A 27,174-nucleotide genomic window follows, 5' to 3' on the forward strand; every position below is an offset into this window, starting at 1 on the left:
TGTGTCTTTTGAAAAGCATTTAGACAGTTCTAAGGGTAAGATGGGTATATTGGGATATGGGCTAAATGCAGGCAATTGAACCTAGCTTAGTGGTTAAAAACTGGGCGGTGTGGCCATGTTGGGCCGAAGGGCCTGTTTCCCTGCTGCAAACATCTGTGACCCTATGACTTTATGGTACATTTATACAACAGATCATCCTGCCCTAACAAGTAATCTTGCATGCTTTGAGAATACAGCTCCCAACAGTTAGATATTTAGGCGTGGAATTTCCTGAAATAAAAAGAGCAGCAAGTTAAGCCAAAATTTACCTTTAATCTTAAAAAAATGTCAAACAAGTGGAAATTAGTGTAACAGTTGCTGCCCAAAGAAACTTAAGCGGTATACTTCCTTTATCTCCTGAAACTGAGAGCTTGAAGCCAGTAGGTCTTTATTTGTGAATTTTGGACATAAATTTTAGAATATGTATGGTACAAGCTGTTCAATTATTGATATGAATGATTATGATTCAATAAAGATGCATTCCAAGATACAGGTTTCAGTGCTGAACGGACTGCAGTAAACTCCAGAACTGTGATTTTGGGTTCTGCTTACCTAAGAGATGTTGAAGAGGGCCAGTATGATCAACCAAGCTCAGGTGTAACATATAAAACTGACATAAGTGCCTTACGTTCAAACCTCCTTGAATCTTTGTGCCAAAAACCGCCATGATGGTGTCGTTTTGGGACAGGTTTTCAGGGACTTGTGAACATTAACTCATTGATAAACTCAGTCAAACATTTCTGTGGTCAAGTTTCTGTTTGTCTCCTTTAGTTATATCAGAGCAATCGGTGGAATAGTGAAAATGTTGCAGAATTTAATATGTCAGTGATTTACGCCCAAATCACTTACGTTCATGTTTTCTGCAACCTTTTATGTTGTTACAAGAAGCACATTTTGCTAGGAGTTTTGATAAAAATGCTTCCTTCATCACCTCTCCTGTGCTAACAGCACTGTAGGTACACACACACCAGATGGACTGTGGTAGTTCAAGAACGCGATTTGCCACCATCTTCTCAAGGGCAACTAGGGATGAGCAAACGATAATGCTGACCTCACCAGTGACTCTCACATCCCATGGAAGCATATGTAGAAAACCATGAGCAATGTCATGGTCAGTTCTGATAGTTTTCCTCAAATTTAACAAACTAGTGATGTATAATTGAGGAAAAATATAAACATTGCTGACATCTCGCATTCTCCTTTAAACAGTGTGCCCGCTACGACAACATCTTTGCTGCGGAGATTCTCATTGAAAGGGGAGTAAACGTTAATCGGCAAGATGAGGATTTGTGGACTGCGCTGCACGTGGCATGTGCTTGTGATAATCCTGATCTTATTCTGCTTCTCATGTTGGTGAGTATATAATACTGACATCATTAAACTGCATTAAAATCAGTGCTTTCAGTGAAACAGTTATCGAGGATGGCCCAGCATTGCTCAAAGGCTTCCATCTGAGCTGTTTCAAGCTGTCCTCCAACAGCCTCTTTCTTCCATCTGTGATTAAGTAATTAGATTTCACACAAAAACTTCCTTTTCTCCAACAACGTGATGAAGATTGGAGCTCCAAGGATGAGGGTAAATAATTGAATGTCTAAAGATGCAGTCGAACCACACGTTGGTGCTGCAGTCTGTAATATGCCCTAGGTGTTGTCGTTTTTCTACATCCAACTGAAAATTAAGAATTAATTCTTGCAAATTTATGCAGGGGTGCAGTGAGTTGAAGAAAAAAAAGACTGTTTTTGAATAATTTCCTTATAGACGCGGAAGTTCTCATCTTTAACATATTTGTTCAGGTATTTATCCACAAGGAGTCTGGGCTGGGATTGGCAGGAGTCCCACGGCAGGACCAAAAGCTGGAAAAGATCAGGCTTTGGCTAGCGATGGGCTCCGGGGCCACATTTTGCCTGTGGCCGCCAATTATGTTACTGTCGCCAAGGCTGCCATTATTAAGGACAGAAACCCACCCCTAATCAGAGGGCCAGCAGCCCAGCTCTACACTGCCACCACTAACAGTGACCTAGTGGTCGCTGAGGGTAGGCTGTACTTTTGCTGTGATGGTGGCCATTACTGCCAGGGACCCTTTTGCGTCAAATGGTGCTTAATAAAGAAACACCTCTCCATTGGATCTTGCTAGGAGGTTGCCATATTTTACCTGGCAGTCTCCCTAGGTGGCAGTGAAAGGTGCCTCAGCAGTTGGTAAAATGCCAGTGGAGGTGAGAAAAGGCCCTTAACTAAGTGGTTCAATTGAACACTGGGAGGTGACTGCCGGCCACCTTCCTGCGAATGATAAAATGGCATATTTATGTGCTATAAGACCATAAGACACAGGAGCAGAATTAGGATACTCGGCCCATCGAGTCTGCTCTGCCATTCAATCATGGCCGATATGTTTCTCATCCCCATTCTCCTGCCTTCTCCCCATACCCCCGATCCCCTTATTGATCAAAAACTTATCTATCTCTAGTTTTAAAGACACTCAGTGATTTGGCCTCCAGCCTTCTGCGGCAAATAGTTCCGCAGATTCACCACCCTCTGGCTGAAGAAATTCCTCCTCATCTCTGTTTTAAACGATTATCTCTTCAGTCTGAGATTGTGTCCTCTACTTCTAGTTTTTCCTACTATCCTCTCCAGATTCACACTATCCAGGCCACACAGTATCCTGTAAGTTTCAATAAGATCCCCCTCTCATCCTTCTAAACTCCAACGAGTACAGACCCAGAGTCCTCAACCATTCCTCATACGACAAGCTCTTCATTCCAGGGATCATTCTTGCTGTAACCATTCAATGATTCCAGGTACTCTATGCTCTCCAATGGCCCTGTTTTGAGTATGTAGAGGTGCTTCATGGTTGGCAGAGTTGTTTAAAGTTGATGAAGTTGATAGGGAATGGTGCCGCACTTGGAGAAGCCTTGGTTCTTTTATCAAAAATTCTCGTCAGACCACATGCTCCCAATCATGGGTGTTAAAGTTACAGTCATCCTTGAGCCACAACATGAGGAGGGGTTGGACAGAGCCGGCAAAGATGCTCACAAAAGGACGAGGAAGGGGAGAGGGTTTTCACCTGAGGGTCCTTTGGGAGCAATTCTCTTACTTACGCCAGGAGTAGTTTTAGTGTCATTCAAGCTTTAACATCAGGGTGCTCATAGAACTCTGCCAATTCTTAGAATCAGACCACTAGCCTCAGAACAGGCAAGGATGGCATTGCCAGTGGTTGTGAAGGAGTTCATTCTCTGACCAGGGAGAAGCAGACGTAGCTTGAGTAGGATAGCAGACTGGTGCAGACTGCCAATGATTATACACGTCGCTTTATAGGCATACATATAAATGCTGAATTGCAGCCACAAAAGTTTCTACTTGCTGCTGAATATGAAGTTGGTTTGCTACCATATTTAGCAGATCATACCAGTGTATATCAGTGGTATCCTGACACCAGTCACGCTACTTTCATTCTGCAGTAATCCGCAGTTCCCGCAGCATTCCAATATTTAATGTAAAAGTTATTAATTTATTTTGTGTCTGTTCTTTGTCTGTACCTCATGCTCCTTTGGATTGTTCAAGGCTGCTGAATGGCCAGTGGAAGGCCAACTGAGGTTGAAAATGCTTTTACAGGGTGGAGCAGCTCTGGACGTAGAAAGTGCAGCTTCAGATTGTGGCAGTAGTCAGGGCTGGCTGGTTGAAAGATAGCAGTAATAACACTGGCAAAGTGGTAGTTGTGGAAGCATAACTGTTGCCGACGAGAGAGGACAGCTGGTTCCTGCAAGGAGCCACTGTTGTTCTTCCAGAATGACATTTTGGTATTTGCCACTTTTTATTTTTAGTGCTGCATCTTATTTATCTCCAAGCAATGCCGGGGTGACTCTCGTCCTAAATCCAAATTATTTACTTACAGAACATCGAAACATCTCGGGTGGGATTCTCCATTGGCCGACGCAGGAATCAGGAAATGCGATTGGGCAGAGAATAGGTTCCAAGCCGAAATCCTGGCAAGCGCTGATTTCATGCCAAATCGCAATTCTCCATCGCCTCTACAGCGGCGACTATGCGTTCCAGAATGCATGTACAGTAAACGTTGTTTGCATATCATTAGCAGGCCTGACCTGGTATTCTCCCGGGCCTCCGCGATCACCACCTCCAATGGGCTGAATTTCCGACGGCACGGTTCACTTGTGCTTTTAAAAATCATGAAACTGGCGTCATGGCTGATGAATGAGAGAGAGGGGTACGGAAAGTGTTCAAGTTCAACATCGCCATAGTTTGCTGACGGTTGTGCTGCTTGCTGAGAGGCTTCTGTCGGGGCCAGGAGGAGTAGCAGGAGGTGGCCAGAAAGTGGGTTGTAGGGTTAGTGTGGACCAGCACAGACCAACATTGCCGCAGCCTGCAAGGAAGCCATGTAGCTGTGCACGCCACTGACTGCCCACTGTGAACTTAGGGCCACCGGTCGTATGGGTATTCCACCCCACGGCACTCCCTTAGGTGCCCTATCTCCTTTGAGCAGGAAACCATCTATCACTGTGAGGTCATCTTTGATACTTATACTCGCCAACACTAAACGCATTCAAATGGTCATTGGACAGGCATATGGACGATAAGGGAATATTGTAGAGGGACTTTAGAGGGGTTTTACAGGACGGCGCAATATTGAGGGCCGAAGGGCCTGTACTGCGCTATAATGTTCTATGTTCAATACTTCTAAAAGCAGAGCGCCGTCCTTTGGGCCATCCTTCTTTGAGGTATTTCACTACCTTCTGGACCGTCAAATCCTTTTCTGTTTCTTCTTTGATGATTCGTAGTTTTCGGTTAGACACTGATAGCATCTCGGCAATAAATGAGGCTTGTGCTTTCACGATGTGTACTATATCTGTATCTGATGTGTCAGTATCAGTGCTAGGTCTGGATAAGGTATCCGCAACAACTAAGTCTTCCCTTGGTGTTCAGGTTGGTCAGTCGAAGTCTTGGTTATGTGAACGCTTTCAACTAGGTTTAATTTTTCACAAGCATCCATCCCAATTAGCGATGACTTATCATATTCCACAATCTCAAAGACGATTTGCATTTTAATGTCGCCATTTCTAACAACGAGATGGCGGGATCCTCTTGTGGCCATGTTGTTACAATTGTAATCGGTCAGCTGACAAGTAGATTTCTTTATTAACGGTATCCTATAAGCTTGTCTTAAATTATTTTCTGTGATAATATTTGCGTGATCTCCTGTATCAATTTTAAATAGTATATCTGTATCATTAATTTCTAATAATGCTGCCCACTCTTTAATTATCTTTGAGAGCTGTTGTACTGGTTTGTCATTGCAATCCAGCAAATTAATCCTGGTAACTGCTTCTATCATGAAAGTATCCTTTAGTGTGTACGGTGTGAAATCTTCTTTATTAGTTAAGATATTTGACTTTTTATCTTCTCTCTGAACACTTTGGATCCTTCTATAGTCATTGTAGGACTTTTAAAATTTGGTCACTAGAGAAGCTGTTGAGAAACGGCACTGTGCTGCAAATTGGTTGAACTTGCAACAAATGGAACATTGTTTGACTTTTGCCGGACAATTTGTTTTACTGTGGGCATGGCCATAGCGTGTGCACATCATCACGCCCGTGACATGACTCTCAAAATGGCCACCAACCGTTGTATGCAGTTTTCTGTGCTATGACACAGCATGAATGGACACTGTTCCGATTTTGCGCTCTTTTCGGTTGCCATGAACTCCGCATATTCAGAGGATACTTGTTCACTGGCTTTGCACATATTAATCACATCTTCCTGCTGTAAAATCGGTCGTCTTAGCATTTTTTCATGCAAACGTTCGTCATTTGAAATTAAAATCGCTTATTGTCACAAGTAGGCTTCAAATGAAGTTAGTGTGAAAAGCCCCCTAGTCTCCACATTCCAGCGCCTGTCCGGGGAGGCGGGCACAGGAATTGAACCCACGCTGCTGGCCCTGGTCTGCTTTACAAGCCAGCTGTTTAGCCCACTGTGCTAAACCAGTCCCTTGCTATCCCAATTGAAATTTTTGACTGAGTTTATCAATGAGTTAATGTGCACAAGCCCCTGAAAACCTGTTCCAAAACTCACGGCGGATTTTGGCACAAAGGTTCGAGGAGGATTGAGCATAAGGCACTTATGTCAGTTTTATGTGTTATGCCTGAGCTTTGTCGATCAGTCTTGCCCCTCTTCAACGTCTCTTAGGTAAGCAGAACCCAAAATCACAGTCCTGGGGTTTATTGCAAATCCTTTCAGCATTGAAACCTGTATCTTTGAATGCATCTTTATTGAATTATAATCATTTATATTAATAATTGAACAGCTTGTACCACACATGTTGTATTATCCCAAGTACAACTTGATTACGAAGCATTGAATCGGCAGCAGAGGAAAAGTTGCAGGACTGGTCTTTTAACTTTAAAGCTGTTATGAAAGAACCTACCGACTCCCCTTTTAACTGCAGCTTTTCTCTGAACATGCAGCGATCATAGATCTCATTCACTTGCTTCTTGCAGTGAACTTCTGTAGCACTATGCTTAGCACAGTGGGATAAACAGCTGGCTTGTAATGCAGAACAATGCCAGCGGCGTGGGTTCAATTTTCCTACCGGCCTCCCCAAACAGGTGCCGGAATGTGGCGAATCGAACGGGAATCGAACCGTGCTGCCAGCTTGCCTTGGTCTGCCTTCAAAGCCAGCGATTAGCCCAGTGAGCTAAACAGCCCCATATATTGATATATTGATGTGCATCATATATTGATGTGCAGTGTAAATCCAAGTGGGTGGGTTTATCATACTTCTCGGATTATAGCATTATCGTCTTATTGCAGACACAAATGTTGGCATAATCTTTTACTCATAAGGTAACTGTTTCTTTTAAAAATAAATGTAAAACTTGGCAAGTAAATGTTGAGTTAGTGGGATGATCCCAATGAACAAACCAACAAGTATCACACTTCTCCTTACTCTGTGGTTTGTTTATAATATATCCCTGGGTCACTTTCACCTTCGTTGCCTTGGACATTAATATTGTGGGAGTGGATCATGTGCAACATTGTGGAGCACTGCTGACTTTCATCCCATTATCATTGGAACAAACTACAGACAACTTCTAGAGTGGATGGGCAATCAGCTCCACCAGATGATCATTCAGGAGGGGAAAGTCAAAAATGTTAGATCTGTAATTCAATGGGTAAAGTTTGAATCATGATTCATTATGAGTTATCACTCCGATGCTCCGCCCTCCCAGTCTGCTTCCTGGAGACTTCCCCTGTGTCTCCACCGCTCTCCTCTCGCTCTTTTACCCTGTGTCTCTGCTGCTGTCCTCGCGCTCTTTTGTCCTGGGCTGGATTGTCCGAGACATCGCGCCGAAATCGCGAATTGCGATCGGCCGAAGAATTGGATCCGACTCCGAAATTGGCTTTGACACCGGCTTCGCGCCGATTCTGGATTCTCCGGACCACCCAGTCTGGCGGAATCGCGGCACTCGCCGCGCGGCCCGGAGAATCGTATTAGGTGCCCCGACGACCGCTCCTCCGGGCCCTGAGCGATTCTGTGGCCTGGATGGGCCGAGTTCCAAACGCCATGGTTTAAACCACCTCTAAAAATTTGTGATACCGGCGTGCTGGCTGAGGCAGCTGCGGGAGGAGGTAGGAGTTGGCTTGGGGGGACTGCGGGCTCCCGTATAGGACACCGGCCGTGCGTTCTGCATGGGGGGGGGGGCCTGCTCTGGTTAGGGGAAGTGGGGAACAGGCCGAGCAGACGGGGAGCCCCAGACATGACACGGCGGTGCCCAAGCAGCGAACGCCGTTATAGTGGCAATCATGTTGGCCACCCTCCCCAGGCGCTGGGTGAACACAGGGTTAACGGCCGTATGGGTGGGTGCCGCCCCCCTCCCTGGCCACCCTACTCAACTGGCAACACCCACCAGTGGGAAGACCCAGGGCCACACCAACGGGGTAGCGGTGGCTGACATTCATGGCTGGGGTGCGCAGTGCCAACCGGGGCAACCATGTAGCCCATGGCACCTGGTTGTGCACGGGTGTATGTGCCATGGTAACATTTTCTCCCCTCACCCACTGCAGATTATTATGTTGGTCACCACCCTATCCAGCGATGTTGGTCACCGTGGTGGGGGCCGCTGCCCTGCATGCAGCCCCGTGGCAGCATCAGCACAGGTGGCTCAGAAAGGAGGCGGAGGCTGCAGCAGAGGAGTGGGCCGCAGAGGGGCAGATGGCAGCCGCTCAGGCTGGAGGGCCATCTACCTGACAGGCCAAGGAGGAACGGGATGTGGGGAGGAGGATGAGGAGGAGGAACAACCAGACGAGGAGGTGGTGGTGGTGCCAAGAAGGCGCCCGGAGGCCCCGTATATACCGGCGCCGCATGTCGTTCAAGGAACCCCCGGACTGGGTATGCAGGAGATGACTGCGGATGAGCCGGGAGACTGTCTGACACATCTGCCACATGATGGCACACCTGGCACCTTGTAAGAGTGGGATGGATATGGTGCCATGACGTGGTGCTGAACTGTTCTGCCTGCTGCCTACCTGATGCATCAGGGACAGGAGGGTGGGAGTCCGAGATGCTGCGTTGTTCTGGCACCTCCGGTGCAGGAGTCATCAGCATGGGCCACCAGTTCCGACGCATGCAGCCCAGAGGTTGGGTCTCTGATGACATTGCTGTACAGGGCACATGTCCATTGCGGCTGGCATGGGTGGGTGTAGCCATCTGAGTCAGTGTGGGGGTGGGACCACCCCGGTGGGGGGGGTGGGAGCACCCCGGTGGGGGGGTGGGACCACCCCGGTGGGGGGGGGTGGTCACATGTGTGTGGGGGGGCGGTAGGGTGGTTGGTGCCAGGTGCACAGTGCTGGATACTCACCTTGGCAGCCCTGAAGAGGTTGTGCAGCTTCTTTCACCAGTGGTCTGCAGTCTGGGCCGCTCCTCCCTGGCCTGGGATACAGTATCAGCCTCCTCCCCTCCAAGGCGTCCGGAGGGTCTCCAACTCGGCATCCCTAAATTGTGGAGCTGCTCTCCTGACGACCATCTTGCCTGCGACGCTGTGTGTGTGGGGTGGGGGGGGGGAGAGTGAATGGGTATGAGCAGCCACGGCGTCGTGTCAGTGATGGACCTGGTGAATCGGCGGCCGCTCCCTCGGGTGCTTCACGTTCCGCCCATTCTAGCCCCTTGTGGGCCGTTGAATAGCTCCACCTGGGGGCCTGATGACGCCGTCATGAAACTCCATGTATTTTTCGGACAACCCAGCCTCCTGTTTCTCCACTGCTCTCCTCGTGCTCTTTTACCCTGCAGCGGGGAGAGAGGAGCAGCAGAGGGGGAGGGGTGGGGGAGAGAGGAGCAGTGCATCAGGGGCAAGACTGAAAGGCATGAGGTGGAGAGAAAATTAAATGACATCATGCTGTAAATGTGACATCAGTGACAGGCAGGTGAGCGAAGAATGATGAGTTTGTGTTACTCCTCATACTACAGCAAAGCATGGTCTCCAGTCACCTTGGATCTTTGTCCGCTGGGATTGTGTAGTGGTTAGTGTGCAATGAAACAAATATAGACACAGGCATCTTCCACCCAAATGAATTTCAGGATCTGGAACATCAGGACCCTCATGGACAACCCCAACAGCAACAGACCTGAACATTGCACCACCTTCATAGAACAGGAACTCCGATGCGACATCGCTGTCCTGAATGAGACATGACTGGCAGAGGATGGCCAGCTTAAAGACAAGATGGCGGGTATACCTTCTTCTGGAAAGGCAAACCAGAAGAGGAATGCCATCTCCATGTGGTTAGCTTCGCCGTAAAAAAACAAGTAGGTAGGATGTCTCAACGAACCCAACCCATTGGGGTGAGCTAACAGTTCATGACCCTATGGCTCACTCTGGCCCACAAACATAAGAACTAGGAGCAGGAGTAGGCCATCTGGCCCCTCGAGCCTGCTCCACCATTCAATGAGATCATGGCTGATCTTTTGTGGACTCAGCTCCACTTTCCGGCCCGAAAACCATAACCCTTAATCCCTATATTCTTCAAAAAACTATCTATCTTTATCTGAAAAACATTTAATGAAGGAGCCTCTAAGGGGAAGTATAATGAACACAGGGTTGTGAATATATTGAATTCCTTGCCCAGTGAAGCCTATGCCCCCTAATTCTGCTTTCACCCGCCAGTGGAAACAACCTGCATCTATCCTATCTAACCCCTTCATAATTTTATATGTTTCTATAAGATCCCCCCTCATCCTTCTAAATTCCAACAAGTACAGTCCCAGTCTACTCAATCTCTCCTCGTAGTCCAACCCGTTCAGCTCTGGGATTAACCTAGTGAATCGCCTCTGCACACCATCCAGTGCCAGTACGTCCTTTCTCAGGTAAGGAGACCAAAACTGAACATAATACTCCAGGTGTGGCCTCACTAACACCTTATACAATTGCAGCATAATCTCCCTAGTCTTAGAACATAGAACATAGAACGATACAGCGCAGTACAGGCCCTTCGGCCCTCAATGTTGCACCGACATGGAAAAAAACTAAAGGCCATAAAGGTCAGGCCGTGCCCAATTAATTTAGTGGAATGTTTTGAGGACATTACCAGTGCAGTGGATAACGGGGAGCCAATGGATGTAGTATATCTGGATTTCCAGAAAGCCTTTGACAAGGTGCCACATAAAAGGTTGCTGCATAAGATAAAGATGCATGGCATTAAGGGTAAAGTAGTAGCATGGATAGAGGATTGGTTAATTAATAGAAAACAAAGAGTGTTAAACTCCATCCCTCTAGCAATGAAGGACAAAATTCTATTTGCCTTCTTAATCACCTGTTGCACCTGTAAACCAACTTTTTGCGACTCATGCATTAGCACACCCAGGTCTCTCTGCACAGCAGCATGCTTTAATATTTTATCATTTAAATAATAATCCCGTATGCTGTTATTCCTACCAAAATGGATAACCTCACATTTGTCAACATTGTATTCCATCTGCCAGACCCTAGCCCATTCACTTAACCTATCCAAATCCCTCTGCAGACTTCCAGTATCCTCTGCACTTTTTGCTTTACCACTCACTTAGTGTAATCTGCAAACTTGGACACATTGCCCTTGGTCCCCAACTCCAAATCACCTATGTAACTTGTGAACAATTGTGGGCCCAACACTGATCCCTGAGGGACACCACTAGCTACTGATTGCCAACCAGAGAAACACCCATTAATCCCCACTCTTTGTTTTCTATTAATTAACCAATCCTCTATCCATGCTACTACTTTACCCTTAATGCCATGCATCTTTATCTCATGCAGCAACCTTTTATGTGGCACCTTGTCAAAGGCTTTCTGGAAATCCAGATATACCACATCCATTGGCTCCCCGTTATCCACTGCACTGGTAATGGCCTCAAAAAATTCCACTAAATTAATTGGGCACGGCCTGACCTTTATGAACCCATGCTGCGTCTGCCCAATGGGACAATTTCTATCCAGATGCCTCGCTATTTCTTCCTTGATGATAGATTCCAGCATCTTCCCTACTACCGAAGTTAAGCTCACTGGCTAATAATTACCCGTTCTCTGCCTACCTCTTTTTTTTTAAACAGTGGTTTCATGTTTGTTAATTTCCAATCCGCCGGGACCACCCCAGAATCTCGTGGGTTTTGGTAAATTATCACTAGTGCATTTGCAATTTCCCTAGCCATCTCTTTTAGCACTCTGGGATGCATTCCATTAGGGCCAGGACACTTGTCTACCTTTAGCCCCATTAGCTTGCCCATCACTACCTCCTTAGTGATAACAATCCTCTCAAGGTCCTCACCTGTCATAGCCTCATTTCTATCAGTCACTGGCATGTTATTTGTGTCTTCCACTGTGAAGACCGACCCAAAAAACATCACATCACAGCCGTCAGTGTCTACACTCCAACCTCAAATGCAACACACGAGACAAAAGAGGCATTCTGCTCCAGCCTTGACCAATCGCTGTCCCGCATCCCAAAGGGACACAAGCAGATTCTCCTTGGCAACTTCAATGCTCGAGTCGTGAAGGACGCAAACTGTTGGAAAGGCGTGTTCCAGGAAAGGTGAGCGGAAAACAAACGCCAATGGGGTCCTCCTCCTGACAAAATGTTTTGAACATGACCTGGTCATCACAAATACCCTGTTCCGCCAGAGGGATAAGCAGAAGACTTCATTGTAACACCCCTGCTTCAAGCACCTTAACCTAATAGACCATATCATTGTCCAGGCAAGGGACTGCAAAGATGTCCGCATCATCCTCGTCACGACCGGAACCGATGACTGCAGGACTGTCCACCGACTAATCCGCTCTACCATCTCTAAAACCTTGCCCCAAACCGACACAGGCAGAAGAAACTCTGCTGCAGGAGATTCAATGTCGCTGAACTCAAAGATCCTGAGAAGAAATAATCCACAAACTCATCACCCTTGTCTGGAAGGAAGGGAGCATGCCGGATGATCTCGGAGATGCCTTTATTCTGACCATCTTCAAGAAAGGAGACGGATCCGACTGCCGAAATTATAGAGGGATTTCCCAACTGTACACCACGGGAAAGGTCATCGCAAGAACACTCCTCAACTGCCACCTGCCAGTGGCTGAAGAACTCCTCCCTGAGTCTCAGTGCAGCTCCGCCCATTAAGAGGCTCAATGGACATGGTGCAGGATTCACCATCCCGCCGCACCCGTTTTCTGGTGCAGCACGCCCCTGCCAGCAGTGCAATCCTTCATCCCGCCAGCCGGCTAATGGGGTTTCCCAATGTGGGCAACCCCACGCCGTCAGAAAAGTGCGCTTCCGGTGAAGGGGTTGGTCCCGCTGATCCCGCTGATCCCGCTGAATCCAGCCCATGATCTTCAGCGCGCAACAAATTCAGGAAAAGTGCAGTGAGCAGCATCAAACACTGTACATGGCCTTCTTCACTTTTGCAAAGGCCTTCAACTGTTGCCGTGAAGAATTGTGGACATCCTCCTCAACTTTGACTGGCCCACAGAAATCTGTCACCGTTCTCCGCCTGCTCCATGAGACATGCAAGCAGTAATCCTCACCAGTGAAATCCCCACTGACCCAATGTGTGTGCAAACTGGGGTTAAACAGGCTGCATCATTGCACCAACACTCTTTTCCATCTTCCTTGCGTCAAATCCCGTCACTCTGAAGTTCCTCGCTGGAGTGGAGCTAACCTCCCAGAAATGTGGGAAACTGTTCAACGCCTCCAGGTCAGAACCTAACCACCCCAACTTCTGTCATCAAGCTGCAGTAAGCGAACATTCAGATACCGAGCTACAAATCGAGGCATATGAGAGAATGAGCCTCAGACGGAACATCCGGAAAACAAAGGTTCTCTGCTAGCCCGCTCCTGTCACACAAAACTGCCCTCCAACCATCAAGATCCACAGTGAGCCCTTGGACAATGTGGATTGTGGATCATTTCTCATACCTCGGGTGCATCCTCTCTGTGCGAGCAGACACTGGTGACGAAAACCAACATCGACTCCAATGCACTAGTGCAGTTTTCGGATGCCTGAGGAACAGAGGGCGGGATTCTCCCGCAATTGGCCGGATAGCCCAATGCCGGCGCCAAGAGCGGCGTGAACCACTCCGGCGTTGGGCTGCCCTGAAGCTGCAAAACTCTCCACACTTCCGGGGCTAGGCTGGCGCTGGCGGGGTTGGCTGTGCGCCAACCGGCGCCAAAGGGCGTCGTTGGGGGTGTTCTGGCACATGCGCAGAACCGCAGGCGTGTTTCCTGCGCATGCGCAGGGGGTTTCTTCTCCGCTCCGGCCATGGCGGAGCCTTACAGAGGCCGTTGCGGAGGGAAAGAGTGCCCCCACGGCACAGGCCCGCCCGCACATCGGTGGTTCCCGATCGCGGACCAGGCCACCGTGGGGGCCCCCCTCGGGGTCAGATCCCCCCCCCCCCCCAAAGGACTCCGCTAGCCGCCCTCCAAGCCATGTCCCGCTGGGATGGACCATGTCCATTTCACACCGGCGGGACTGGCTGAAAACGTACGGCCGCTCTGCCCATCGGGGCCCGGAGAATTGCTGGCAATGGCTCCCGGCTGACGCGGCACGATCCCCGCCCCGACCGAAAACCAGCGGCAGAGAATTCGCCAGCCAGCGGCGGGGTGATATTCTCGCTGGCCCCTGGCAATTCTCCGACCAGGCGGGGGGTCAGAGAATCCCGCCGTAGAGTATTCGAAGACCTAGACTGCAAACGCAGCACCAAGCTCATGGTCTTCAGAGCAGCCATCGCCATCGCCCTCCCATCTGCATCAAAAACATAGACAATGTACAGCAGATACCTCAAATCCTTGGAGAGATATCACCAATGCTCCACCCGCAAAATCCTTCAATTCCACTGGCAGGATAGGTGCACTAATGTGAGCATCCTCTCCCAGGTCAATATCCACAATATCGAGGCACTAGTCACACTCGACCAGCTATGATGGGCTAGCCACATTGTCCGCATGATACATAAGAGTCCCAAAACGAGTGCTCTACTTTGAGCTGCGCAATTGCAAGCGATCACTCGGTGGGCAGAGAAAATGCTACAAGGATGCTCTGAAAACCTCCCAAAATAAATGCAACACCCCCACCGACATGTGGGAATTGGATTGGATTGGATTGGATTTGTTTATTGTCACGTGTACCGAGGTACAGTGAAAAGTATTTTTCTGCAAACAGCTCAACAGATCATTCAGTACATGGAAGAAAAGGGAATTAAACAAAATTCAAGAAAATACATGAGAATACATAATAGGGCAACACAAGATATACAATGTAACTACATAAGCATTGGCATCGGTTGAAGCATACAGGGTGTAGTGTTAATGATGTCAGTCAATAAGAGGGTCATTTAGGAGTCTGGTGACAGTGGGGAAGAAGCTGTTTTTGAGTCTGTTTGTGCGTGTTCTCAGACTTCTGTATCTCCTGCCCGATGGAAGAAGTTGGAAAAGTGAGTAAGCCGGGTGGGAGGGATCCTTGATTATGCTGCTCGCTTTCCCCCGGCAGCGGGAGGTGTAGATGGAGTCCATGGATGGGAGGCAGGTTCGTGAGATGGACTGGGCGGTATTCACGACTCTAGTTGCTTACCTCAGAACGCACAAGCTGGAGAAAACACATCCGCAAAGGTGCCAATCACCTTGAGCGTCGCAGGGTGGAGCATGTGGAGGCCAAGCGTAAATGGCGGAATTAGAGTTTAGAATCCACAGCATCCCACCCACCTCATCAAGCACCACCTGCCAAACCCATGGCAAAGTTTGCGGATCCAGGATTGGACTTTTCAGCCACTGCAGAACCCTCCTTCCCAGAGTTGAAGAAAGTCACCCTCGACACTGAGGGACTACCCAGGAGAGAGACACAAGAGATTGTGAGTTAATGTGAATTAAAAGATGGGTTAACAAAATATCAGAAGTGCCAGATACAATTTAAGATTATAGGACTGATTAACCTTCCCTCGGTCCCACTGGGCAGTATGTGGAGAGTTAGGGCACTGGTAAAGCCTGGGGCAGGGAGGGTATGTGTTCCATACTGTGTCTATGTGGCAAAATAATTACATTGATAAAGTGCGTTGGGACATCCTGAACTTGTGAAAGGCATTGTTCGATTCTGACAGAGTGACTACAAGGAAATGATGATGGCGGCATACAAAAGGTTTAATTACACAATCTTACTACCTACAACTCCACTCCCTGAAGGGTCTCCTGCACCGTCCCACATCCGGGTCGGGGTTTTCATGTTTGCTGGGATCCCCTTGTTGAGGGGAAGCTCCGCCTCCTTATCAGGGAAGCTCATATTCGTCCAAGGTGACGGGGGGATCCTCACAGTCCACACGCTGTGACTCTCGGGAGGGTTACAACAGGCACATTTTAAATGCAAATATTCCTTCTTGAATGCAACTTGTATTGATGTGTGGGTTGTGGAATGCTTCAGGGCTGCAACTGAAATGGAAATTGTTTAATGGAGCTGAGAGCATGACATATGTCGAAGTTATGAGGCATTTTTAATCGCAGTCCAATTGTCATTGCCAATTTGAAGCCTAATTCTCATAAACTGTTTTTGGAAATGAATTGATTACAAAAATAATCAATCATCTTGTTTTTGACTGTGATTCGCTGCAGATAAAAATACAAATAACAGTGAGAAACTCAACCAAAAGATTCCAGCTGTTCTATGTGCTGCGTAAAACGCCTACTTCTCTGAACCTTTAATTACACATAATGACTTCAGAGTTCACATCAGTATGGGAAGTAAGTCAGTGTACAAGGATATTTATCTAAACATCTCCTTTGTATAAAAAGGAAAACAAAATGCATTTAATTGCATTTAAACTACTCATTGCAGCAATAGGCTGGTTGTTAAAGTTCTTCTCCCAGGGAATTGTGAGGTTCTGGAATGCATTGGCAGCTTGTGTGGTGGGTTCTAACTCTCTGCCTGCCTTCAAGAGAGAGTTCGATTGGTTCTGGCTTGGACAGAGGCAATATCAAGAAGAAAATATATGTATGTGAATCAATAGTTAATCTAAATATGGTCAATTGCCTGAGGGAGGTGGAAAGGAATTATCTGGTTGTATTTTCCCTTTATTTGGCCTGTTTCTTTGTTGCCTGCCCCATTAATGATATAGTTTTGGGCAGGACAAGGATATGTTAGATGGGAAGTCTGTAATTATGATGCTGCTGGCATCGTGTGCGTGAGACAGGTTCAGTGGAACAACTGATCTTTTCCTGCCTGTCACTTTTCTATCCTTATGGTTCAATGTGGTGGGAAAGTGGTAAGAGGAGACAACTTAGCCTAGCAGGCTCAATGCTATAGAAACGCTAGGCGGGATTCAGCGATGGCCGACACCAAATTCACATTCAGCGATTGGCTAAAGAATCCACGTTCACGCCAGAATCGGGGGCACGCCATTTTTGCGACGCTTCGCCCCCCATAAAAATCGGGTACGCCATATGGATGGCCTCAGGACATCACCTGATGCTCTCCCCCCGACGCGGTCACTCGCGTGTGCTCACACCGTTCGGGGACCTGACGTGGCGGCTGCAGACTGTGTTCAGCGCCGCCGCAGTCGGGGGGGGGAGGAGCCATTCCGCTGGTGGGGGGGCTTCGGCAGGGGCTGGGGGGTTCTAGTGAGGGTGGGCTGGTAGGAGGGCTTCGGCGGGGGCTGGGGGGTTCTGGTGGGGGCGTGGCGAGGGGGGCGTTACAGGGGGACAGTTTTTGGCAGGCCGGGTCTGTGCGGCTGTGCGGCTGCGAACCCTTCAACAGGTGGAGGATCAGAGAATCCAGCTCCCTGTACCTTCCGTGCATTAGCCCACTGAACACACTAAAGAGAAAACCTATTTCTTGCTGCTGCTGGACTCAGTTATACTGTGTCAAGCTTCACATGTCTGGAACATAAATTGAAAACTTAAGTAAGTCCCCTTTACCACCCCTCCCTCAGCACCCCTCCACACACTAATAATTTCCCACACAATTAGAAAGCCTCTCTCACCTCTCCAGGAGTTTTCAAGATAAAACAAACATGCTGTTAGCAATCTAAGATGGCCATTACTCTACCAGACCTGCAGCTGGTGCTAAGAACACAAGGGCTGTTGCAGCTGTCTGCCAGACTACTGCATCAGATCAGAAGAAGTCATGACCAGATTGTGTCTCCTCTTGGAACTCACTGCAAGCCCACTATGAATAGAATTTTAAATGCAGAGTCAGTCATCTGAATCAGAATTACTGGAGCTATGAGAAATGTGTAATTTATTCATCCGAAGACCTGTACAGTGTTTGCAGATTTTTCTGTGCCATCAATGAACAGAATATTTGACATGGTTATTTACTCCGACCTGCACCCTGTACATTTCCAGGCATGTTGAAAGATCCTCACAAGGAAAGTTAACAAAGAAAATTCTAACAAAGGAAGCAGCAAAACCATTACTTTTATCTATTATTTGCACAGCCTAAATAAAGAGAATGAACAATCACATTGGAAAGGGAAATGTCAGGGAGCAGGATGATGTAAAGCTGTCAGGTCCATCTGATGAGCATGCGGGAAACCAAGGAAAAAGGCGAGTAACAAAGATCGAGTGTCAAGAATTTAAATGAAGAGAAATATCACAGACACAGACAAAGGAAAAGGACCTTGAATAAAACAAAGCAACAAAGATCTAATTCCTGGGTAACTTTATGGAAAGAGAAAGGGCAGAGGTCAAAAGGTGTTAGAGTATGGAAGAGCAATGGGAGTGACTTTGTTCCAGAGATTGAGCTTTTACCATTGGAAATATGTATCAGGGGGAAGCAGATGTTGGAATTTCCAGTAAGCACTCCTATTGAGTGTAGTATTGTGCCAGCACTCCAATTTGGAAAATTATCCATTTGTCTTTTGGGAGCGTGAGAAAATTATGAAGATTTGAACCATTAAATATGGCAAAAGAGCAGAAAAATATCGCATTTTCGAGTGGAGTTTTAACTGTGCTGCGCCATTCTTGACAGCTGAATAGGACATGGGTGCCACCTCCGCTTCCTTGTTTCTTGTTGGTTCCCAAGTAATAACAATTAAAGATTAAAATATCTTTGCCTACAGACAGACATGTGCAATCACCTAGTGGGAGAAGCTTTTCAGTGGTGAAACCCGCTGTCAGCTGATGATGCTGCACCTTTGGGTGGGCTACAAAAGAGCCTCCTGGACAAACAGGGAGGTTCTGACTCACGGCCAACACCTGCCTAACTCCATTGTCATTAACATGGATTTATTGGGGGCAGCATAGTGGCACAGTGGTTAGCATTGCTGCCTATGGCGCTGAGGACCCGAGTTCGAATCCGGGCCCTGGGTCACTGTCCGTGTGGAGTTTGCACATTCTTCCCGTGACTGCGTGGGTTTCACCCCCACAACCCAAAGATGTGCAGGGTAGGTAGATTGGCCACTCTAAATTGCCCCTTAATTGGAAAAAAGAATTGGGTACTCTAAAATTAAAAAAAAAACAAACAAACATGGATTTATTGAGAGTTGAAAGGCGGACATGGATGTTTTTCCAAGTTCAAATTTCACTTGTCAAATTTCACTTCACATTGATTTCACTTTACTTGTATACATCATTGTTATTTGTTGAGACTAGCTTAATCAGTGAGCTCAATGATAATTGCAGCGGCGTTCCTGACATTTCTTTAGTGTGGAGGAAAAGATGTTGGCTGGAATTCCCCGGTCATTGCAATTTATTTTTCCCGCCGGCAATGCACCCATACCCGTGGGGTTCCCAGCAGCATTGGGTGGTTATATTGGGTTCCCAGCAGCATTGGGTGGTTACATTGGGAAATTCAATTGACAAGCGGCGGGAAGATAGAATCCCATGTGCTGCCGAGAAACACGCGGCTTGGGAACCGGAGAATCCAATCTGTTGTGTTTTTGCATTCACTCTTTATTGAATATTCATGTTAGTGTCCTGTGATATACTCCCTATTCTACAGGGCACAGCTGAACTTGTATGTAAAGGGTTAATAACTGTATTTTAGTGCTAGACAACCACTAGATGGCAGCACCAGATCCATGTATATAAACTGTTCTCAGAGGAGAACCCTGCCTCTTCGTATCAGCAGTGACTAGTGATCAGAGTGTTAGAGATGTAGCTTAGCTGGCACATGTAGGCTTAGCTGGCCCTACATTCTATACATTTTAATGGACATGGGCGGGGGGGGGGGGGGGGGGGGGGTGGGGTCACTTTCAGAAGGCGTTTGGATGAAAATGGCGGCCCTGGCAGCAAATCCTGCAAGACCGCAGGAACGGGAATCTTGGCAGTGAGATCGCGTTTTTGGATTTTCCACCCTTTTGGAAGTTCAATCAAAAACATTTAAATTAATTTAAAGTTTAAAGAACTTTCCCATCATATGTTCCCTACCCCCCCCCCCCGGTAGGGAATTCTCTCCTCACCAACATATGGGAAGGTTCCCCGGCATCAGGGAGGGGTGACAGTGAATTTATTTCTAATGCAGATCGGGGCGCCCTTTAAAGGTACCGTCCTGATCTCTCTGGAGCTGCCATTCTCGGTTCAATGTGGCTCAACCAGAGTTTTTTTTTTGTTCATGGGATTTGTAGTGATCTGTATATCTGCTGGTATGTAAAGGGTTAATAACTGTATTTTAGTGCTAGACAACCACTAGATGGCAGCACCAGATCCATGTATATAAACTGTTCTCAGAGGAGAACCCTGCCTCTTCGTATCAGCAGTGACTAGTGATCAGAGTGTTAGAGATGTAGCTTAGCTGGCACATGTAGTTAAACATTATTTATACTTCTTATTATTTACTTAATCATCATTTATAATTGTAGAAGAGTGAACAAACTCATAGATATTTATATTTGTTATTCAATCAATGTTATTTGCATAATTTGAAGACTGATAGTTTTACTGAACTACAATCATCAGACCATTCTGGAAGTAAGCAAAAGAGTAACAACATATCACAATCCTGTAATATAACAGAATGTGGGCATCGCAGGCTGTGCCAGTGTTTATTTCCCATCCCGAATTGCTTTTGAGGCGACAGTTAAGGGTCAACCACATTTCTGTGGGTCTGGCCAGAACAGGTAAGGATGGCAGAATTCCTTCCCTATAGGACATTAGTGAACTAGATGGGGTTTTTCGACAATCGATAATGGCCAGCATTAGACTTTTAATTCCAGATATTTTATTGTGTTTAAATTCCATCATCTGCTGTGGTGGGATTCAAACCCGGGTTCCCGGATCATCGTCTTGGGTCTCTGGATTACTAGTCCAGCAACAATATCACTATGCTACCCTCCTGGCGTGGAAATCACACTCCAGAATTTCTGTGAACAGGAGTGCCAGAGAATTTGGAGAGCAAACTCGGCGGTACAGCTGTGAGCTGGAGCCTGCTGGGGGTGTCAAGGTAAGCCTTGGGGGGGGGAGTGAGTAGCACTGCCCTAGCACAGAGGGACAGGTGCCAACTTTGAAGTGACAAACTGCCAGTGCAGCCACTTCAACAAAGAGCCGTCATCACAAGCAAATGAAGGCATACCAATATTGCCAGCAATATCCATATCATGAGAATGAATTAAAAATAGCGCGGGGAGTCTTGTGGGAATGACTAACCTACTTTTCCTGGTTCGGAAATCAGTCAATTCCAGATGCGCTCTTTCCCTGGGAAAAGTTCTGCATCAGCAGCACTAATGCTAGCCATGCTCAAAAACACCCCAAATCAGTTGGACAATGGAGACAAATATTTCCCTGAATCAGCTGTACGTCTAACAGTTAAAGAAAGAGACAAATTCCTTAAAATGCATTTTGATATGTGCCGAGTGTAATTCTCCTCATGTATAATCATTTTCTGTACACATATTTGCAAGGAATATTTGATGTACTGCATTTTTTAGATTAGAATTGTGCTTCAGGGTCAGTTTGCTATCATAATGTTGAGGTATATCGGCCACAAATATGTCATAGCCAGATATTTCTCCACTGAAATGGATCAAGTCTGTTTGATTCTGATTCTTGTCATGATAGAGTTCAACCTTACAACCTTACAAGCCATATTTATTTGACATGAATACAATTGAACTGAATAATAAGTGGTGCAACATCAATTACTGAGCTCAACATCTTATCAATGCTGCTCTTGCTTTGACAGATCTGTCCTATTTCTACTGACTAGTTTCTATTTGGCTGCTTCAAGAGTTCAAGATTTGAATAATAATTTACCTATTACCAGAAACACAGACCTTTTATTAAGTTAAACTTCTGCTTCGCATTTGCTGCCAAATCTGAAGATGTATAAAGAGGCACTCGTAATTTTACCTTTTCATTTCAGAAAGGTAAGGAGAGGTGGATCTCAATAAAAGCTTTTTGATTCTCTCAGATACAGAAGAATCCATATAAATTCAACAATTTGACGATGGCCGGAATTCTCTGGTCGTTGCGATTCCATTTTCCCATCGACAGCACAGCCCCACCAGTTGGTTTTGCGGCAACGTGGGGTAGTTATAATGGGAAATCCCATTGACAATCGGAGGGAAGATAGAATCCCGTCACCATTGAACGGTGCCTGACAGAGAAACATGTGGTTAGTGGACCACAAGATCCTGTCCAATATCACAAATGCACTTGTTTTACTAACGTATCTGTTTTCCTGTACCAAACGTACTACTACTAGTTCTATAGTGCCTTCTATATAATACTTAGTTGTTGAATTCAGTCGTTCTCAAGGACACACACGTCTTTGCTAAATGAACTCTCTGCTGAAGCACTACTTATTGTCTGCACCAGCTGAGGTTATTAATGAAGGCCTTCTCAACCTTCATGGTGAGATTCAGGTTGAATCATCATGAGTCAACTCTCTCTCAAAGGGGAGAGGAGTCTATGGTCCTCTGGGACTGTGGCAACATTTGGGGTTGGTTTAGCTCAGTTGGTTGAACAGCTGGTTTGTGATGCCGGGTGAAGCCAGCAGTGCGGCTTCAATTGCCGTACCACCTGAGGTTATTCATGAGGCCCCCCATTCTCAACCTTGTCCCTCGCCTGAGGTATGGTGATCCTCAGGTTAAATCACGACCAGTCAGTTCTCCCCCTCAACAGGGAAAGCAGCCTATTGTCATTTGGGACTATAGCAACTTTACTTACTTTATTTTGCATACTTGTCTGCAATATAAAACAGCATTTTCAAAATCCCAATGGTCAAGTCTCCAGCACTGTTTGCCACAACATTCCTGCAGCTACAGGTTTGTTGAATTGCACCCTCCCTTTCACCTTTGATGCTCTAGTCTCCAACAAAATCATTACTGTCTCTGACCCTAACCATTCCCGAGTACTCTGCTTCCTGTGCCTAATGCATGCAGACTTCAAAGGATAAAAGCAAATCACTGCGGATGCTAGAATCTGAAACAAAACAGGAAAATGCTGGAAAATCTCAGCAGGTCTGGCAGCATCTGTAGGGAGAGAAGAGAGCTAACGTTTTGAGTCCAATGACTCTTTGTCAAAGCTAACAGACAGAGAATGTGGGGAATATTTACACTGTGGAGTGAGAATGAAAGATGAGTCTTGGCTAAAGAAACCCAGGGAAACCGGGTGCTAATGACCACAGAAACCAAGGCAAAAGAGTGCTAATGGCAGTCCCCAGAGAGAACAAAAAGGTGTGAGTGGCCAAACAACAGAGAAACTAACATCAGAGGCTAAACTGTGACAGATGGAGATGTGGGGTGAGCGGAAGGGGGAAGCAAAGAGGAGAAGGGGTAAGGAAAGGTGGATAAGATTGGGGGTGGTGGTAAAATATATATTAAGAAAGACAAGAAAGAAAGAAATGGTAAGAGACAGTTGAAATGAAATGGGATGAAAACAAATGGGTCTAGGTGCGGTAGAGCTAATCATCTGAAGTTGTTGAATTCAATGTTGAGACCGGAAGGTTGTAGTGTGCCTAACCGGAAGATGAGATGTTGTTCCTCCAGTTTGCGGTGAGCTTCACTGAAACATTGCAGCAGGCCAAGGACAGACATGTGGGCATGGGAGCAGGGTCTTGTCTTTAATGGCAAGCAACAGGAAGGTCCGGGTCCTGAATGCGCACAGACCGAAGGCGCTCAGCAGAGCGATCACCCAGTCTGCGTTCGGTCTCTCCGATATAGAGGAGTCCACATTGGGAGCAGCGAATGCTATAGACCAAATGGGAAGAGGGGCAAGTGAAATGCTGCTTAACCTGGAATAAATGACTGGAAATGTTATGGTGGGCAATTGGTTTAGCTATCCACTGCCAGATCTGGCTCGATCATGTAAAATACACTGTGTAGTCAGTGTAATAATATGGATATTGTATGGGAGATGAAGGGTTAACAATTTAATATAAATGCATCTTACCACCAGATGGTGCTCAAGAGCAGTCAGGCAGATCACGTGACAACCCTTGATTCTGGGAGTAGGTGCTCAGGCGTGAGAGAGAGTAATGTGCAGTTCAGTAGATATAGTTATAGCATAGTTTATTTCAGCAACCTTTGTACTTAGGAATACATTTGAATCTATTTAAAAGTAGTATTAATAAATCTGCTTGGTTAATTAAAATTGCTTGATGTTTTTTGTTGAACACCACACATCCAACCTATCCTGACAAAGAAAACAGAGAACATCACATGGTACCACAAGTGGTTCCTAAGGTAATATAGAAAGGTTTAGTGAGAGAAAAAAAATCTCCGTGTGAAAAAGAAAGCTTGCGAAGGAAGAAGAAAAAAAGGAGCTATGATCGCAACGATCTCGTGGAAGCGAGTAATGTCGCTAAAACTGCCCATGGAGGGTTTGCAGACTCCAAAGCAATTCCAGACATTGGATAAACTTGATGTTAACTGGACAAATTTCAAACAGCAGTTTTAATTATATACCTCAGCCTTAGGCCTCAAAGTGGCCAGCAATCAGGAAAAAAATAGCGCTGTTCCGAACAATGGCTGGACTGCAAGCTTCAGAAATATTCAACTCATTCCGTCTCGAGAATGAGGATGACAAATAAATACATAGCAAATTTATTAAAATCTTCGACAGGCATTGTGAGCTTCAGGTAAATTAAACTTTTGAAAGACATATTTTCCAGAAAAGAGTCCAGAAAGCAGGTGAAACACTTGACTGCTTTATTACAGATCACAGGCTCAAAATGCACATCTGTAACTTTTCCATATTATTGGACTCCCTTCTGTGCGATCAGATTGTATATGGTGTTAAAAGTGAAAAGCAGCATGAAAGATTACTCAGACAATCAAAGTTAGCTTTAGAAGACACCATTAGTATATGTCGAGCAAGCAAACTTGCTAAAAATCAATATTCTGAAATGTTGGTCCGTGAAAGTGGTGCAAAAACGAACAACGTGGCTGACACCATTGATGCTGTGGCGCATTTGGAAAAGCAGAGCGATCCAGATGGTGGCCATTTTGCACATGACATCACGAACGTTGTGGCCACACCCACCAAGTAATAAAAATGCCCAGCTTTCGGTAAAACCTGTGCGTAGTGTCACGGACTTAATCACTTTGCTTCTCAGTGTTGAACGGGATGAGTACAGTTACTAAAGGCAGAGCTGTACAGGAAATAAATTTAAACAAATATGAAAATAAAGCGAGTAAACCTGACACGGTGCAAGATGAATATGATTTAAAAGACACTTCCTTCGTCGGTATAGTTGAAAGTGTACATAAAGTTCCACAGGCAATTTCCGATGCACGACAATTTTAAACCAATCTCAATTGTTCACGATCAGGATGATTGGACAATTCCATTAAAAATGAATGGAACTAGTATTCACATTAGACTGGATGTTTTGATAAATCAATCAGACTTAGCCAAACTGAAAACAAAGCCTCAAGTTGATGACAATGATTGTCAGTTAAAGGACTAGGTGGCAATGTCATTACCACGATGGGGACATGCTATCTCACGTTTGACTTGTTGTTCAAGTCAAAGACATAAAGATGCCTATCAAGTTTGAGATTATAGGACCAAAATGTTCTTCATTGTTGCATGTACAAGCGTGCGAGCTACTGCAGCTGGTGAAGCGAATTCACAGCTCAGCCAAGATCTCAGCCAATGCAAAAGATCAAATTGATGCCGTTATTAACAAGTGTGTTTCAAGGCGTGGGTATGTTACCATTCACGTATAAAATACAGCTTAGAGAGACTGCCAAGCCGGGTATTCATCCTCCAAGAAGGGAACCAGCTCCCTTCAGGGAACACTTGAAACTGGAACTTAACCACATGCAGCAACTGAGAATCATCACAAAAGTGATAAAACCCACTGACTGGGTTAGTTCAATGGTGAGCATCAAGAAAGCAAATGGCGACTTCAGAATCTACGTTGGTCCGAAGGATCTTAATCAAAATATGAAAGGGGAACATTACCTAATTCCCAAAACGTGATGATATCGCAAGTGAAATGTCAGGTGCCAGAATTTTCACAAAACTAGATGCCGCTAGAGGGTTCTGGCAACTGAAAGTAGATGAAGCCAGTATGTGCTTTCAACACTCCATATGGAAGGTACTGCTTTAATCGAATTCCTTTCGGTATCATCAGCATCATAGATATTTCATTGAGCGATGGGACAAATAATAGAAGGTATCAAAAGCGTCAGAGTATATGTTGATGATATATTATGGCCACGACTCAAGAAGAACGCAACACAAGACTTCTTCAAGTCATGCAATGAATAAAGAAATTTGGTTTAAAACTCAGTAGGACCAAATGTCAATTTAGTGTCTCCAAACTCACATTTTTAGGTAACCATATTTCAGCTGGACACCGAAAAGGTTGCAGCCATCAACAAAATGTCTTCTCCTGAAGACAAGAAAGTGGTTCTTACACCATTTGGTGTGGTAAGCTTTCTGGGAAAGTTCATTCCGAATTTATCATCACGTACAACGGCTCTCAGACAGCTAATATGAAAAAAAGCTGTTTTCACATGGACTGAAGAACACAAGAAGGAGTGGTCTGACATAAATACAGCACTCACCACAACACCGGTTCTGTCTTTCTTTAATCCCATGATTGAAACAAAGATATCCACAGATGCTAGCAAGGACGGCATAGGAGCTGTGGGGCTGGGTTCTCGCAAAATGACACTATGTCCCCACGCTGGCGGGAAAACAATGGCGCTTTATTCCTGAAATTCCTTGAAAAAAGTTAAACGAATTCTAATCCCTGCAGGGGGCTAGCAGGGGCCCGGAGTGAATATCGTAGCTTTTGCTCCAGATATGGGCCGCTGCACCTCCAGGTCAGAGGCTGCGCAAGTGCAGGGTGGCGACCTCCAGCGACCGTGCCATGCTCCATGGCGGACTCAGACCGTGGAGCCAGACAAAAAAAAAATCCCCTGATCGGCCGCGCGCCCGAGCACCTAGCCCCGCACATTTAATCGCCAGCTGCCCACATTTAAACGCCGGCTACCCACAAGGACCCGCCCGGTCTCCGATTCACCCGCCCCCGGCCAGGGCGGCCGCGGACCGAGTCTGCAGCCACCATGCCAGCATTAGGGGCAGCACGGTAGCATGGTGGTTAGCATAAATGCTTCACAGCTCCAGGGTCCCAGGTTCGATTCCCGGCTGGGTCACTGTGCGGAGTCTGCACGTCCTCCCCGTGTGTGCGTGGGTTTCCTCCGGGTGCTCCGGTTTCCTCCCACAGTCCAAAGA

General features: G+C 46.3%; 1 protein-coding gene across 1 annotated transcript in view; it reads left to right on the forward strand.

Annotated features, from left to right (window-relative positions):
• The window catches only part of myo16 (myosin XVI), a 650,273-nt gene that overhangs the window by 77,724 nt on the left and 545,375 nt on the right, over positions 1–27,174 (forward strand). Inside the window, 1 exon segment of the mRNA XM_038818242.1 lies at positions 1,249–1,392. Within this exon segment, the coding sequence (XP_038674170.1) occupies positions 1,249–1,392 (144 nt within the window).

Source organism: Scyliorhinus canicula, chromosome 14 (genome assembly GCF_902713615.1).
Source record: "Scyliorhinus canicula chromosome 14, sScyCan1.1, whole genome shotgun sequence".
Taxonomy (NCBI): Eukaryota; Metazoa; Chordata; class Chondrichthyes; order Carcharhiniformes; family Scyliorhinidae; genus Scyliorhinus; species Scyliorhinus canicula.